General features: G+C 59.0%; 1 protein-coding gene and 1 long non-coding RNA gene across 5 annotated transcripts; one reads left to right on the top strand and one right to left on the bottom strand.

Moving 5' to 3' along the window:
- Window positions 1–4,394: 4,394 nt before the first annotated feature.
- LAX1 (lymphocyte transmembrane adaptor 1) lies at window positions 4,395–14,059 on the top strand. 4 transcript variants are annotated; one of them, XM_051821148.2, is made up of 6 exons: window positions 4,398–4,725; window positions 5,053–5,224; window positions 9,432–9,541; window positions 10,269–10,379; window positions 10,884–10,963; window positions 13,066–14,059. In XM_051821148.2, the coding sequence occupies exons 2-6, from the start codon at window positions 5,157–5,159 to the stop codon at window positions 13,972–13,974; spliced, it is 1,278 nt and encodes a 425-aa protein (XP_051677108.2). In that variant the 5' UTR covers window positions 4,398–4,725; window positions 5,053–5,156; the 3' UTR covers window positions 13,975–14,059. The 4 variants fall into 4 exon arrangements, with proteins under 4 accessions (XP_069911222.1, XP_051677108.2, XP_017203331.2 ...); XM_017347842.3 differs by having other exon boundaries at window positions 4,398–5,224; XM_070055122.1 differs by lacking the exon at window positions 9,432–9,541 and having other exon boundaries at window positions 4,561–4,725.
- Window positions 6,427–13,774, bottom strand: LOC103350999 (uncharacterized). The gene is made up of 4 exons (XR_011381354.1): window positions 13,363–13,774; window positions 9,399–9,521; window positions 7,071–7,191; window positions 6,427–6,690 (listed from the first exon to the last, which is right to left on the bottom strand). It is a non-coding gene; the product is annotated as an uncharacterized lncRNA (long non-coding RNA).
- Window positions 14,060–14,606: the final 547 nt, after the last annotated feature.

A 14,606-nucleotide genomic window follows, 5' to 3' on the forward strand; every position in this document is an offset into this window, starting at 1 on the left:
CCTGGTCCCACCCCACCTGCTGGCCTGCTGGACTCTGGCTACGAAGAGACCATCGAGCCGCACTGATGATTTCCCAGCTACACAGCGGAGATCAGGAAAGGGCCCCTCAGAGAAGATTCGGGGCCCGTGTGTGTGCCACCAAGATAGCACTTTTTTTTAAGACTTTTTTTTTTTTTTTTTTTTTTGCCTTTCATGTCACCTGACTTCAAAGCACTTCAGCTAGCCCAGCTCTGAGGTCCCTGCTGGCCCTGGAGGGCTTCGATTCCAATTAACACGCAAAAGAACCTGTGCTGAAATCAGGCAAAGCCGGGTGGCAACGGAAGGAGCAGTTGTGCCTCGTTTGCGTCCTGTCTCAGTTCTGGCCCGTTAGAATTATCAGGGTGCGCACAGGTGAGACGGAACAAAACCTCGCCGTGAGGAGCAGGGGCTGCTGGGGGTGACACCCCGTGCCTTGGACCGCCTGTGGAGCGGGCAGGGTCTGGGAGTGGGGGTGCAGGAGACCGGGGAGGAGACGCAAGGTGCCTCACGCGAGAGGGGGTGCTAACAGCCCGGCATCTGACGGCTCCTGTCCCAATCCTGGCCCTGCCACAGACAGAGGGCTCCACACCCTCGAAGCGCAAGAAATAGGTGCCTTGGCTCTGCTAAGTCAAACCCAGCACCGGACAAGCTCACACCCAGCCACGTCATTGTTTGTGACCGTGTCCCTTCTTCACCGAACAAGTGAAATAGCCATCATGACGGTCACACTGTGTGCGCTCTGAGGATAAACAAGACAAACAGGTGACGTGTCAGGTCAGGTGCGGGCAGCAGGGCTGCGAGGTGGGAATGCAGAGGGGTCAAGGCAGCTGGCTCTGATGGAGACGCCCAGGACGGACCTGGGGGAAGTGAGAGGGCGAGGAGGACAATTACATGGAGGCAAGGAGTGGCCGGAAGAGGGCGCCACCCGGGCCAGGGCCCCGCCGCAGATCTCGATTTGTTCCAGGGCGTGGAAGGAGGCCAGGGTGACAAGTGAGAGAATGCCCATGATTTCAGGACCTGTGTCCCACTGTGAGATCGGCTTCTGGGAAACAGGAATTCACTGGAAGACTGAACCGAGAACCACAAGACTCCAACAGGCCAGCAGGGCCATGCGGGCTCCAGCGCGGCTGCAGTCTGGGCAGAGTGGAAGAGCAGTGAATCGGTAGCCACACACGCAGCTCGTGTGGGCCCAGCCTGCTGTGCAGAGCCCAGGGCAGGCCAAGCCGCACAAACGGGCGTCCTCTGACACACACAGTTGCCCAAGGCGGCTGGCTGTTCAACTCAATGATTAGGTCACTGCTTGGAACACCCACGTCCCATACCAGAGTACCTGGGTTCAAGTCCTGCCTCCGCTTTTTTTTTTAAAGACTTATTTATTTATTTGAAAGGCAGAGTTAGAGAGAGAGAGAGACAGAGAGAGCGCTTCCAGCTGCTGGTTCACTCCTCAAATGGCTGCAATGACTAGGATTGGGCCGTCCAGGTCTCCCACAGGGGTGCCGGGGCCAAGCACGTAGGCCATCCTCCACCGCTTTCCCAGGTGAATAACCAGGGAGCTGGATTGGAAGTAGAGGTCAGCCAGGGCTTCAACTGGTCACAGGCGGCAGCTTCACCCACTGCCCCACAATGCCAGCCCCTGGCTCCACTTGGGATCCAGCCTGCTGCCTACACACACCCTGGGAGGTAGCAGCTGATGGCTCCCGTGCCTGGGTTCCTGCCTGCAGCCTGGCCCGCTTCCAGCTGCTGCGAGCATTTGGGGGAGTGGGAGTGAGGTTGAATCAGCAGATGGAAAAATCTCTGTCTCCATCTCTCTGTCGCTCTGCTTTCCAAACACACAAACACAAATTAAGAAAGTGCAGTTAAAGAGATCAAATGAAGACACACTGTTGGCACCCCAGGCAGGTCGGGATGCCTTGGCCGGTGAGGTAGCACCCTGGCTGGTTGGAATGGTCTGCTCCCACCGGAGGGCACAGAGAAAGCCAGCTTGCCCTGTGTGCCCCCCGGGCCGGCCTTCCGCTCCTGCTGGCCCTGTGTGCCCCCCGGGCCGGCCTTCCGCTCCTGCTGGTGCGTCCGCTGTTGTCCCTCTGCCCTTGTGCTCCCTGGAGACAGGCATAGCCCCTCTGATTCCTGGTGCGACCACCCAGCCCACTCCTGCTGCTGAGGGCTCGGTCTCCACTTCCTACCACAGACTGCCGTGCACCCCGGGCCTGGCGCAAGGCTTTGCACTGTTGGCAGACCGACCCCTGACGGCCCCTTCCCCGGGGGCGCTGGCCGGGGAGTCCCAGGGGACACTGGGGGACGCTGTCTGGCAGAGAGCCCAGCAGGGAGCCAGGGCGGAGCCCCCTCTGCCCGCAGGGCCCCAGGATGCAGGGGAGTGTTCTGCCGCCACTCCCGCCTGTGGGCAACACCAACCCAGCCCCTTGAGGACTCAGCCCGCGCAGGCGCTTCCTCCAGTCTGCTCCCACCCCCCACCCCCCAAGCCCCTCACTCTGCCTAGGGTTCTTGGGGGGAGTGGGCACGGCCCTCGCTACACCCTCCTGTTCTCACCTGGGAGGAGGAAGGAGTGTGCCGCCTCTGTTCCAGGCTCAGACGTGTCCAGACTTGGGGGGCCTCCGGGCAAAGGGATGGGGGCGGGGGCTCCCCCACAGAAGGCTGCCAGGGCTGCTCCTGCGTGCCTGGGGGGGATTGTCTTTGGGGCAGCTCGTGCATTCTCAGGGCTCAGGACACCAAACCCAGGAGCCCAGGTTGGCCTTGCTGGGAAGGCAGTTGGGGGGTGGGGGGTTGCCCTTTTCCTTGGCGGATGAGGGCACACAGGAAGAAAAGACCAGCCGCGAATTTGTTTCTGGGCATCTCACCCTATCCCACAGTCACGTCGCAAATTCACAGCACCAAGGTCACCTAGGTCACAGCTGGCACGCTGCGCTGATCCGAAGCCAGGAGCCAGGTGCTTCCTCCTGGTCTCCCATGCAGGTGCAGGGCCCAAGCACTTGGGCCATCCCCACTGCACTCCTGGGCCACAGCAGAGAGCTGGACTGGAAGAGGGGCAACCGGGACAGAATCCGGCGCCCATATGGGATGCCAGCACCGCAGGCAGAAGATTAACCAAGTGTGCTAGGGCTCTGGCCCCAATCTTCTCTCTCTCTCTCTTTTTTTTTTTTTTTTTTTTAAGAAAAAGAAGTGTGAGTTAATTTTTGGCACACAAAAAAAATAGCTTTTTGTAGTACGTGGAAAAAGTCTTATAAAAAACCCTAAAGGTTGGATTTCAAAAAATTGCACCATAATGAGCTCATAGTTCTGCTTTTCTGTGAACTTTGCGTAGAACCCTGGTCTAATCGTACGTGGCGTTCAGCCCCTAAGATCACGAGAAGTGGTTAAAGGGAAACAGCAGAGCAACTGGATTTAAAGTGTACCCAGCTTCCTCTCCGTTAGGGTGAAGCATTCCAGAGAGTCCGGCTCAGTGGGCTCCAGCCCAAGGAAAATGGGACAGAGGGGCCTGGAGCAAGGGGGCTCGCGGCCACTCCCAAGGGTGTCTCCCCAGACGTGGTGGGAGGGAGTTAGGACACCCGGGGCGGCAGCTGGGTGGAGAAGCAGAGGAGGCCTTGAAGGGGTCGCCGTGGGGGCCATGCGCTCTGAGGAGCGACAGTCTGCTCGCTGCCCGCCAGGCTCCTTGTGCACACACAGCCCCTCCGTCTCAGGTCCATGGCTCAGGGCACCCATCCTGGACACCAGGGCGACAGATCCTTATTGAAGGCGAAGAGGGCGGCGAGCCAGGCTCTAGCTCCAGAACTGGCTGCCAGGCCGGGCTCCTGGGAGCCATCCAGGACCCGCCTGCAGCCTCGGGGCCTGTGCTGGACACTTGTGGGACAAGGCCTGCTGGCCGCAAAGCTGAGGTCACCAGTGTCCAGGGTGGGGGAGGCACTGAGACGTCTTCCCTTTCCCCACTAAGGGAGGCGGCTTCCTCCTGCAAAGAGAGGGCTCTGCCCGCCCAGGCCAGCAGTCAGGCAGGGCGGGTGGGCGGGGCAGGAGGGCAAGGATGTTAACAACACCTGGGATGTTTCCGGTGGCCCCTGGGGACACTGTGACTATAAGAACCAGGATGGTGACTGCCGACCCCAGCGTTAGCTCTATTCCTGAAAGCAGAAGTTCTCAAAATGCAAAACACACCTGCTCTGTTAAACACTTAGAAAGCCTGCCCCGCCCCCCCGCCGGCTCCGGCTGCACCTGCACCCACTTAATCACAAGGGGGTGCATCTGTGCTCCCAGGCTCTGCCTCCGAAACACCTTGACCCCAGGTAGCTCAGAAAGCCGGGGTGCAAATGCCCAGTGCTGGTCCCACTGCGCACAGAGCACAGGGCCCCCTGGCCCACCCAGGCGCTGCGGGTGGGGGCTGCACCTTCTGCTATCTGCGAAGCATTTCCTGCCTGGCTTCATTAGCACGTTGGTGGCGTCGCTTCCTGTGGCTGACTCTCCGTTTCCATTCTGGCAGAGAGTGGTTTGTGTTTTTTTTTTTTTCACACAGTTTTGGGGGTGAGAGGAAGATGAGCTTCACACGGGGCCTCTCCTGGGCCTCTTGGCAGCCTGCCCCGCTGTGCCCCTCGCGTCTGCTTGGGAAGACAGAGCTGGGAGGCTGGGCCTGAGCCTCCTCACTCCGGGAGCCCCTGCGCCCAGGCAACCATCACCACCGACGGCAGACATCGCGGCCACAGCCAGGTAGCACCAAACCTGTTGTCTGTGACGTGGGGTCAGCTGGGCCTGGCACTTCGGGGGCAAGACAGCATGTTGGGGGCGGGGGAGAAAGTTCTAGAACAAAAGATGTTTAGGAAGAAAGTAAAACCGAAATACTGCTTTCGTGAAGGACTTTGGGGAACAAAGATTTAAGAAGAAGAGGTTTTGCAAGTTTTGATGGTGTGTCCGGGAGTATTGGGAAGACGGGGTGACCAGGAGGTCTCTCACTCTACGTGATCTGCTGCAGAACCAACAACAAGAAGTGGTTACATGCAAAATACAAACCCATTTGCCTTTTCTCCTGGGAGTCAGCCCCAGAGGAGGAGTGGGAGTGTGGCAGACACGCCGGCTGGCGGCTGTGAGCCAGAGCAGGCCGAGAAGCTGAAGACGGGGCATACCTCAGAGGCTGCTGGACGATGGGCGCCATCACCCCGACCCTGTCAGGAATGCAAGGGAGCACCCTGGAGGCCAGCAGCCTGGAAGGGTGAGTGACAGCATGGGGCTTCCCCGCCCCCCCCCACCTTGGGGAGCCTCAAACAGGCTCGGGTCCCCCAAGGCCACAAGCTCTGGGCTCGGAGGCATTTGCTCGGGGCTGGCGGGAGGACGGGCAGGCGATGAGGGGTCAGGAAGTCCAATTACACGGGTCCTCTTTGCTGGTGGCCTGACTCCCCTGGACTTCCCTCAGGGCCCCTGCGCCCCGTCCTCCATCTTCCCTAACTCAGGTCCCACCAAACACCCCTCAAAAAAAAAAAAAATAGGAAGTGGGCATGTGGCGCAGCCGTTAAGATGCCCTTGGGATACCCGCATCTCACATCCTACTCCTGAGTTCAAGTCCCATCTCCACATCTGATGCCAGCTTCCTGCAGGCGTGCACCCTGGGAGGAAGCAGATGCTGTAGCTGGCTCCCCACCACCTGTGTGGGAGACCCAGATTGAGTTCTGGGCTCCTAGCTTTAGCCTAGCCCAGCCCTGGCTATTTCAGGCTCGTGGGGAGTGAACCAGCCAGTGGGAAATCAAACTTTCTCTCTTTCTCTTCCCTGTGTGACTTTTGAATAAATAAAAGTAGAAAGTGAAGCAAACATGATCCTACCATGATAGAAACAAAAGCCCAGTTTCCCAAGGATGTGTCTTTAGGTTCTAGAAACCTGCCATGAATGGAAAATGGAATCCTATCAGCATAAAGACTCATCTTTAGGACATAGCCTCTCCTGGGACTAAGGGGGCATCTGTGTCACCGCTGCTACTCTCGGTCTCGCACCAGTAAAGATAAGTCCATCAGCCATTGAATCTTTAGAAACACTGCTAGCAAGAAAGGTCAGTACCGTGAGAAAAATACAAGCCCATGATAATACATTTTAAAATCGCTGTCATTTTGAGAAACGCGTTTTTACTGTGGCAAACATATGTCGCTTGCGAGTGAGACGTGGGTGCTGATGAAGAATGAATTCCTGAAAGTTGTCAGAAGCCTGCTCCCTCACCAAGCTATTTATTTTTAAGATAATTTTGTTTTTTAATTGTAAAGAACAATCATGTATGGTGCATAACATGTTTTGAAATATTGTATACATTGCAGAATGGCTATGCACTAATTCACTTACTTCCTTTCTCATGGGGAGAACTCTTAAAATTCACTCTCTCTGATTTTTAGGGCTATGATACATTGTTATTAACCACAGTCACCACAGTGTGCAGTAGACCTCTTGAGTTTATTTCTTCTTTTTTTTAAGATTTTTTATTTATTTATTTGAGAGACAGAGCAGAGCTACAGACAGTGAGAGGGAGAGACAGGAAGATCTTCCTTCCATTGGTTCATTCCCCAGACAGCCACAATGGCCAGAGCTGCACCGATCTGAAGCCAAGAGCCAGGAGCTTCTTCCAGGTCTCCCACGTGCGTGCAGGGGCCCAAGAACTTGGGCCATCTTCTACTGCTTTCCCAGGCCATAGCAGAGAGCTGGATCAGAAGAGGGGCAGCCGGGACTAGAACTGGCGCCCATATGGGATGCCAGCACCACAGGTGGAGTATTAACCTAGTGCGCCATGGCCCCGAGTTTATTCCTTCTAACTGAAATTTCGTATCTGGTAACTGTCATCCCTACAACCCCTCCCCCACAGCCCCTGGTCCCCGTCTACTCTCTGCTGCTGTGAGTTCAGCTGGCTTAGACTCCAAGTCGCATGGGAGATCATACGTGTTTGTCTTTCTGGCCTGGGTTATCTGCTCGACACAATAGCCTCTCATTGCATCTGTGTTGCCCCAAAGGACAAGATGCCCTTCTTCTTCAAGGCCGAACAGTACAGCTGGGTGTGTACAGCACATCTGCGTTGTCCATGTACCTGCTGAGTGGCGCAGAGGTGGAGTCCACGCCTTGAGTATGGCAAATAAGGCTCAGCAAACACAGCAGTGCACGCGTCGCTTTGACACACTGACTTCATTTCCTCTGAGTCCGTGGGACTGCTGCATCAAACAGGAGTTCTATTTTAGTGCTGTTTCAATAATGCTACTAAAAATAGAACTGCTGGAGAGAGAGAGAAGGAAAGAGATCTTCTATCTGATGGTTTACTCTCCAAATGCCTGCAACAGGCTGGGCTGTGCCAGACCAAAGCCAGGAACTTGAAGCTCCATCCGGGTTTTCTGCATGGGTACAGGAAACCAAGTACTTAGGCCATCACCTGCCTTCCAGGGCGTGCATAGGCAGGAAGCTGGATGGGAAATGGAGGCAGGACTGGAACTCAGGCAGTGCACTATGGGACGTGGGTGACCCCAGAGGCAGCTTAACTTCTGTGTGGGCAAACGCACACCCCTAATTTTAATTTTCGAAGACCCTTCACACAATATCCCACATTGGCTGCACTACTCCAGAAGTATTTCTATGTTTGTTCATTTGTTCATGTGGTCACTCACTCACTGAACAGGCCCCTACCAGGTACCAGGCAGCCTGGAAGGCAGTAGGTGAACAGGAAGCTTACAGACAGGTGGGAGCAGAGGCTGATGCCCAGACCAGTAGAGACCGCTCACTAGGATGGCAGTCAGCCGGAAGCTCTGTGAACACAGCAGGGCAGGACAAAGGGCCTGGGGGTGACAGGGTGTGGCCAGGGAAGCCCCATCTGCGGAGGTGGCACTGCAGAAGAAACCTGAAGGAGGTGAGGGACAGCGGGGAGGGCGAGGCAGGCTGAGGCATGGGCGGGGACAGCAAGCAGTGCTGGTGGGCCAAGTCCAGCTCTGGGGAGCCCTCCCTGGGTGGACCCCCGGCTTGAGTCTGAGTGTGACGAGAAGCCACGGAGGGCTCCAAGCGGAGAGGGACACAGTCTGATTGGCTCTTTAGAACCATCATCCCAGCCCATGTGTATAGCATCACACCCTGGAGCCGGGTGTGAAAGCAGAGACCCACTGGGGAGGTGGGCGCATAGGTCAGCGGGGTCAGCAGCGGAGGAGGAAGAGAGGGTTGGGCTTGGGACGGACGCCCAGGCTGGGGCAGACAGAACCTGCTGGTGGACTGGAAGTGGCACATGGAAGCAAAACAGAGGCCAAGCTTTTCAAGCCGGCCGCTGGATGACGGTGCGCACCAGCGCGGAGCCGCCTTGTGGGACAGCCGGAGTTCTGTTAGGCAGCTTGGAGGAACCATCCAGCAGAAAGCAGGAAAACAAGCCTAGAACACAAAGCTTCCCTGGCAGACGGCCAGGCTTCGAGGGTCTGGGGCCAGCAGGTCAGCTGCTGATTCCTGCTGCCACTTCCCCGGGCTGCTTCTGGGTACCATATGTGCAGCCACCTGGGGCTATGATCGGCTGGACGCACTTCCGCACCCTTGCAAAGCCCAGCAGTGTCTCCCGCCCTGCCGCAGGAGTCACAGGGTAGACAGGTTGCCTTGGTCAAATTCCACGCAGCAGTTGAGTGTTGCTTGGAGACCAGCTCCACCAGTTAGTGCTGTGGGGGTTACTGGAGTTCCTGCAAGCTGGCCTCTGTCCCAGCGCCACTCCCTGCTGTGAGCTAAGTGAGCCTCTCCTCTGAGCAAGCCAGGAAGCCCAGGAGCAGGGGGCGGGCCGATTCCACTCTGTGAGCTTGGAGAGGGGTGTGCTAGAACGGAGAGAGCGTGATCTGTGGATCCAACAGACCTAGAGCCACCTCCGCCCCTGCTCAGTCCTACCTGTGTCATCCGGGACAGGTCCTTCTCCTTTTGCTTTATCGTGAGAGACAAAGAGAGAGAAACAGATCTTCCATCTGCTGTGTGATCCCTCAAATGCCAGGACTGAAGCCAGGAGCCTGGAACTCCATGTGGGTGGCAGGGGCCCAAGTACTTGGGCCATCCCCTGCTGCCTCTCAGGGTGCACGTTAGCAGGGAGCTGGATCGGAAGCAGAGGAGCTGGGACTTGAACCCGCACCCGGGTACAGGATGCAATCGTCCCAAGCTGTGGCTCAACACGCTGTGACACACACCCGCCCCTACTTTTCCTTTCTGACTCAAAATCTCAGGTTGCTCAGGCCACAGAAAGAGACAGAGAGATAAGGTTGTCGCAATGTTGAATACAAAATCCCCACCCCCCAGGCAGGCGTCCAAGAGGGACAGCTCCCTTGTCCCTTGGGCATCTCGCCTCTGTGAGTTGCTGCTCAGAGAGGGCCTCCCCCAGCACACACCTCGGCTTCCCTTCCACCCCGCCCCGGCCCACCGTGGCTGGAGCGCGCTGCGGTTTTCCTTGTAGAGGTCAGGACCCGAGCAGCGGCATCATTTTTGGGTTCGCGACGCTCCTCGCTCTCCTGCTGGTCATCACGGCTTCCTGCATCCTGTGCACCTGGAACAAACGGAAGAAGCGTGAGTCCCTTGCCGGTCCTGGGTTGAGGCACAGTGGGATCTTTTTTTTTTTTTTTCTTTTGAAAGGCAGAGTTAGAGAAAGCAGTAGAGACAGAGAGAGAGGTCTTTCATCTGCTGGTTCGCTCCCCAGTGGCTGCAATGGCCAGAGCTGAGCCGATCTGAAGCCAAGAGCCAGGAGCTTCTTCCAGATCTCCCACGTGGGTGCAAAGGCCCAAGGAGTTGGGCCATCCTCTGCTGCTTTCCCAGGCGCATCAGCAGGGAGCTGGATTAGAAGCGGAGAGGTCGGGACCCAAGCCGGCCCCCAGATGGGATGCCAGCACTGCAGGGGCCTTAACCCACTGCGCCATGGTGCCAGCCCCACACCGTGGGATTCATGACCTCGCCTGGCAGTCCTCTAGAGCCCAGCTCGTTTTCCAGGGGTGTGCACTTCTGGGCTGGGGAGCCCTTGGCACTTACCTGACACACTAGCCATGGCCTTGCTCCAAAGGCCCAGCTCACTGAAGGCCTGTGAGAAAGACTTTGCTCTGGAACCCCTGGGCCCAGTTTCCCCTCTCAGCTTCTATCCAGCGAGTCCCCTGTTCCTCCAGGAAATGATTCCAGCCCAGGTCTGCGGAGGGTGGGGAAGGTGCCCCGCTCTGCTCGGCTGGCCCTTCCGTGGGCCTCCCATGGGCCTCCCGTGGGCCTCCTGTGGCCCTCCCGTAACCTGCGCCCCCTTGTTATCTTGCAGGTCGTGTCCCCTACCTACGGGTCACTGGCATGCCCTCACTGACTCTGCCTCGGCCTGGACAGCGAGCCAAAAATATTTATGACCTCTTGCCTCCAAGGCAAGAAGACCTGGGTAGGTTTTTCCTTCTGATCCCTGAGGCCAGACTGCCCCACGTTCTGCACCCAGAATGCACCTGGCACCTCCCAGAGGTGACCTTCTCTAAGCTTCCGGTCTTCCGGCCCCCCTGAGCGCTTGGTGGAGAACAGGCTGGAAAGACCATCAGCTGCGACTCCGGAGACAGGCCGGCAGGGCTCTGGAAAGGGTGCAGCGGGTGGTCTGGGCTGGGGGCTTTGTTTCTTCTTGAGGAAAGCCGCTGGGGGAGCGCTGCAGCAGGAGAGCCTGGCACCAGCGTCCCAGGCAGGGCTGGGGGCCCCTCGGCAGGAGCTCTCTTCCCAGCCTGCCTCCATGCCTGGTGCCAGCATCTCCCAGCACCGCCGGGTCTCCCAGTGCAAGCTCCCTGGGCCTCTGACCCCCTCCCCACAGGACGTCGGAGCCCACAGGGAGTGGGCCTTGCTCGGGCCCAGGTGCTCCGAGGACAGGCCCGCTGTCTTCAGGAGCCATTCTCTGTTCTTCCAGGGAGATGTCAGTCCAGGAGCATCCGTGTCTTCAGTACCGAGAGCCTCCTCTCCAGAAACCCTGACCCCCCTGGGCACGTGGTGAGTGCTGAGTGACAAGACGAGCCCCTTGGGGGATGGCAGGGCGCTGGCAGGAGAGCCGAGGGGAAGGACTTCTGGGTACCAGAGCCTTCTGGGGCAGACGGGCAGTGTGGCCTCTGGCACTCGCCCTGCAGCCCTCTTAAGTTGGGAAGATGAGTCTCGGCCTCCTTCCTGCCCAGCGGGAAAGCCTGAGGAGACAGGAGCCAGCGCTGGGGATGTCAGAAAACCAGCGAGGCACGCTTGGCGAGCGCACGATGCTAGAACCGGCACGGACGGGTTTTAGCAGACATGGCGATTCGCGTGTCCACACTGGTGCTGTTTCCTCCCCAGCCGCCGACTCGGGAAGGTTCCTACGTGGTCCAGCCTGCTGCTGGGGCCTCACGCACCCTGAGAGCCCCACCTTGGGAACCCCCCCGAGGGGTTGTGTGCATTGATTTCAGTTACTCTCAGCAGCAGAGACGCCCATTCATCTCCGTGGCTGGAGTAAAAAGTGTTGGCTCAGATGGGGACACCGCAGGCCGGGTCACGGGTACCGGGCAGTATTGTAGTTGGCTCCCGGTCGTGGAGGCCGGGCAGTCCCAGATCCAGGGCCGCACCACCACTCGGAGGAAGGCAGCACATGGGCAGGTGCGAGAGAGAGCCAGAGCCAGAAGGCCCGAGAGAGGAGCGGGCCAGCCTCTCATCAGAACCCACTCCTGCAGCATCGCACGGAGCCGCGGGGGGACTCTCCACGGCCCCTCCCCCGAGGCTCCACCTCCCAGCGCTGTTTCGCTTTCCAACATGTGAACACAGTCAAGCCCCTGGATGGGGATAGCATTGAGGTCGCAAGGGCTGTGTGACAACTCACACCGATCATCCCGAGGGTCTGGTCATCCGGCGCTAAAGGCACCTGCCAGTCAGGAGCCCGAGGGCAGCCGGGTGCCGAGGCACCAGGGACAGTGAAGGGACTGCTTTGAAGATCAAGGTTATGCTGCTTTCCTTTCCTTAAGATGTATGTATTTATTGGAAAGGCAGAGTTACAGAGAGAGAGGGCATGGCGGAGGGCTCACTCACCCACTGGCCCACTCCCCAAATGGCTGCCACAGCCAGGGCTGAGCCAGGCCTAAGCCAGGAGCCAGGAGCTTCATCTGGGCGTCCCGCATGGGTGCAGGGCCAGTCTTCTGCTGCTTTCCCAGGCACGTTAACAGGGAGCTGGATCAGAAGTGGGCCCATACAGGATGCCCGCGTCGCAGGCAGCGGCTTCACCCGCTACATCGCAATGCCCACCCACCCCAGGCTGATTCTCACAGATAGGGTCTTTGTTGAAAAATTGGTCCCTCTGGCTTCATGGTCACCCTGAGGAGGGGTCTGTGGTCTCTCAGCTTCTCGTACCCAGAGGTTGAGGCTCAGGGACTACACAGAAGCCTCTGCTTCCCCCTCCTCCCTCTCCTCACGTAGCTCCTGCCCCACGATGTCCTCAGGGAGCAAGACGCGTGACGGAGACAGGGCAGCAAGCAGGAGACCCACTGCCAGCGCTCGTCCCAGGGCTTGGCTGGGCCGTGACGGACGGTGGCATTGACAGCACGCAGGCCCCCGCCGCGTGAAGCGCATTGGGAACCAGTGGCCAATCCTTAAAAATGGAAGGCGTTTCACACAGGAAGTCCAGACCCTGAGCTTTTCCTAAAAACCCAGACATTCTGGAAACATCAGACCAGCACCCCTCAGGGCCTGTGTGCCAGCTGCCCCTGTACAACAAGGAGAGCATTGCTAAGCATTTCTAGGCACCAGGAGCTGTTCAAGTGCTCAGACTCGATCAGCACTCAGCGGGGGAGCTGGGGTCGTCACCTCCCGTCCTGACCCCAGCCTCTGCCTCCAGCCACCTGCAGCCCTTCCTCTCCACGTGCTCTGCGGAGCCAAGCTCCCCCCAGTTTGTAACACGCCTCCACCCCCCACTCCCAGTGGAACCGCTGCCAGTGGCCAAAGCCCTTTCACTCACACCTCCCTGGAGGCCAGCGGTGGGGACCAGCGGGAGGGGCCCGTGTGGCCCTGCGCGCAGGGAGCAACAGACACTCTGACCCCTCTCTGCTTCCCTCTCATCACCGGATGTCTCTGCTTCCCCGTAGCCCTCCCAAGGGAGCAGCACCCTGCAGGGGCACGGAGCCCGCATCCCCACCGTGGGGTTCGCAGTGGGTATCTATGACAACGCCCCCGTGCCCCACGTGTGCCAGACCCTGGTGCCCTCGGCGCACTACGGCAACGACGGGGCCCCCAGACAGCGGACGAGCTCTGCTTCGGAGGACGCCAACGACTATGTGAACGTCCCCGCGGCCGACGCGGCCACTGAGCCCCCCGCCTCTGCCTGCAGCGCCGCCGAGCCCCCCGCCTCCGTCTGCAGCGCCCCCGGGTGCTGCTTCGCTCACCAAGGCGCCCAGGGGCTGGGGTTCACCGAGGAAAGCCACGAGGACTGTGATGGTGCCGGCGACTACAGCACTCTCTGGTGTCCAGCTGACCCGCTGAGCGAGGCGGACAGCTCCTCCCAGGCCTCGGACGACTACGTCAACATGGCCAGGCTGGAGCTCGCGGGCAGCCAGGAGACTCAGCTCTGGGCGGCCTTGCAGCGCTGCGGGGATGACGGAAATGTGGCCCCGGCTCAACCAGACGGCAGCCAGCAGCGGGCTGGGGGAGAGGCCACCTCCTCCAGCCCAGACAGCGCAGCAGCGGGCAGGGCGCAGGGTCCAGGGACCCACCTCCAGCCTGTCTCAAGGAGGCTGCTGGCTTCAGGGGAGGTTGTGGCCTTTCAGCCACCTGCTGAGAGCCAGAGCTGTCAGCTGCAGCGCGAGAGGACGTGCAGCGAGGACTCGAGTGACTATGAGAATGTGCTCGCTGTCCAGCCGGGAGGCCAAGACGCTGGCACCTGGCTCCCTCCTGACCAGTTAAGGCCCAGGCCCCCGACAGGAACGCCCCATGACACCGTCTGTCCTGCCGGCTCCTTAGCTGCCGAAGAGCCTCAGGGAGACTCTGGGCCACCCTAGGAGTTCAGTAGATTCCCTCGGTTTGGCTAAAAAAAAAAGTAAAAAAGTAAAAAGCAAAAAAATTAATAAATAAAAAAGCTGCCTGGAAGCAAGGGTTGGGAAAGCCAGACAGGAATTGTCCCCAGGCGGGATGCCGCTGTCTCCGTACAGAGCTGAGGACATTCACACGGACGCCTCCCGGGACTGCTGGGACGCAGTGGGCCTGAGGGGTTCACCAGCCCCAGTGGGCTGCAAGCCAGAGTACAGACTGTTTTGTAAGCCGGGCAGGAGCCAAAGGAAGGAGGAGGAGAGGAGGGAGCAAGCAGTCTCCATGGCAGCAGGAGGACGGCCACCCCCTGCCCTGAGGATGCAGGGCAGGAGGAAGCCCACTTGCTGCCCCCACGGAGCATCTACAGCCACCTGGAAAAGTGTCTGCCATCTCCCAAAAGCAGGCACTTCCGTGGCCCCCGATCCGCTCCTATGAACTGCTGCAAGTGGACTGAACACCGTGTTCACTCAAAAACCTATGTGTGGCCAGTGCCGCGGCTCACTAGGCTAATCCTCCGCCTTGCGGCGCCGGCACACTGGGTTCTAGTCCCGGTCGGGGCGCCTGATTCTGTCCCGGTTGCCCCTCTTCCAGGCCAGCTCTCTGC

This window comes from Oryctolagus cuniculus, chromosome 13 (assembly GCF_964237555.1).
Source record: "Oryctolagus cuniculus chromosome 13, mOryCun1.1, whole genome shotgun sequence".
Lineage (NCBI taxonomy): Eukaryota > Metazoa > Chordata > Mammalia > Lagomorpha > Leporidae > Oryctolagus > Oryctolagus cuniculus.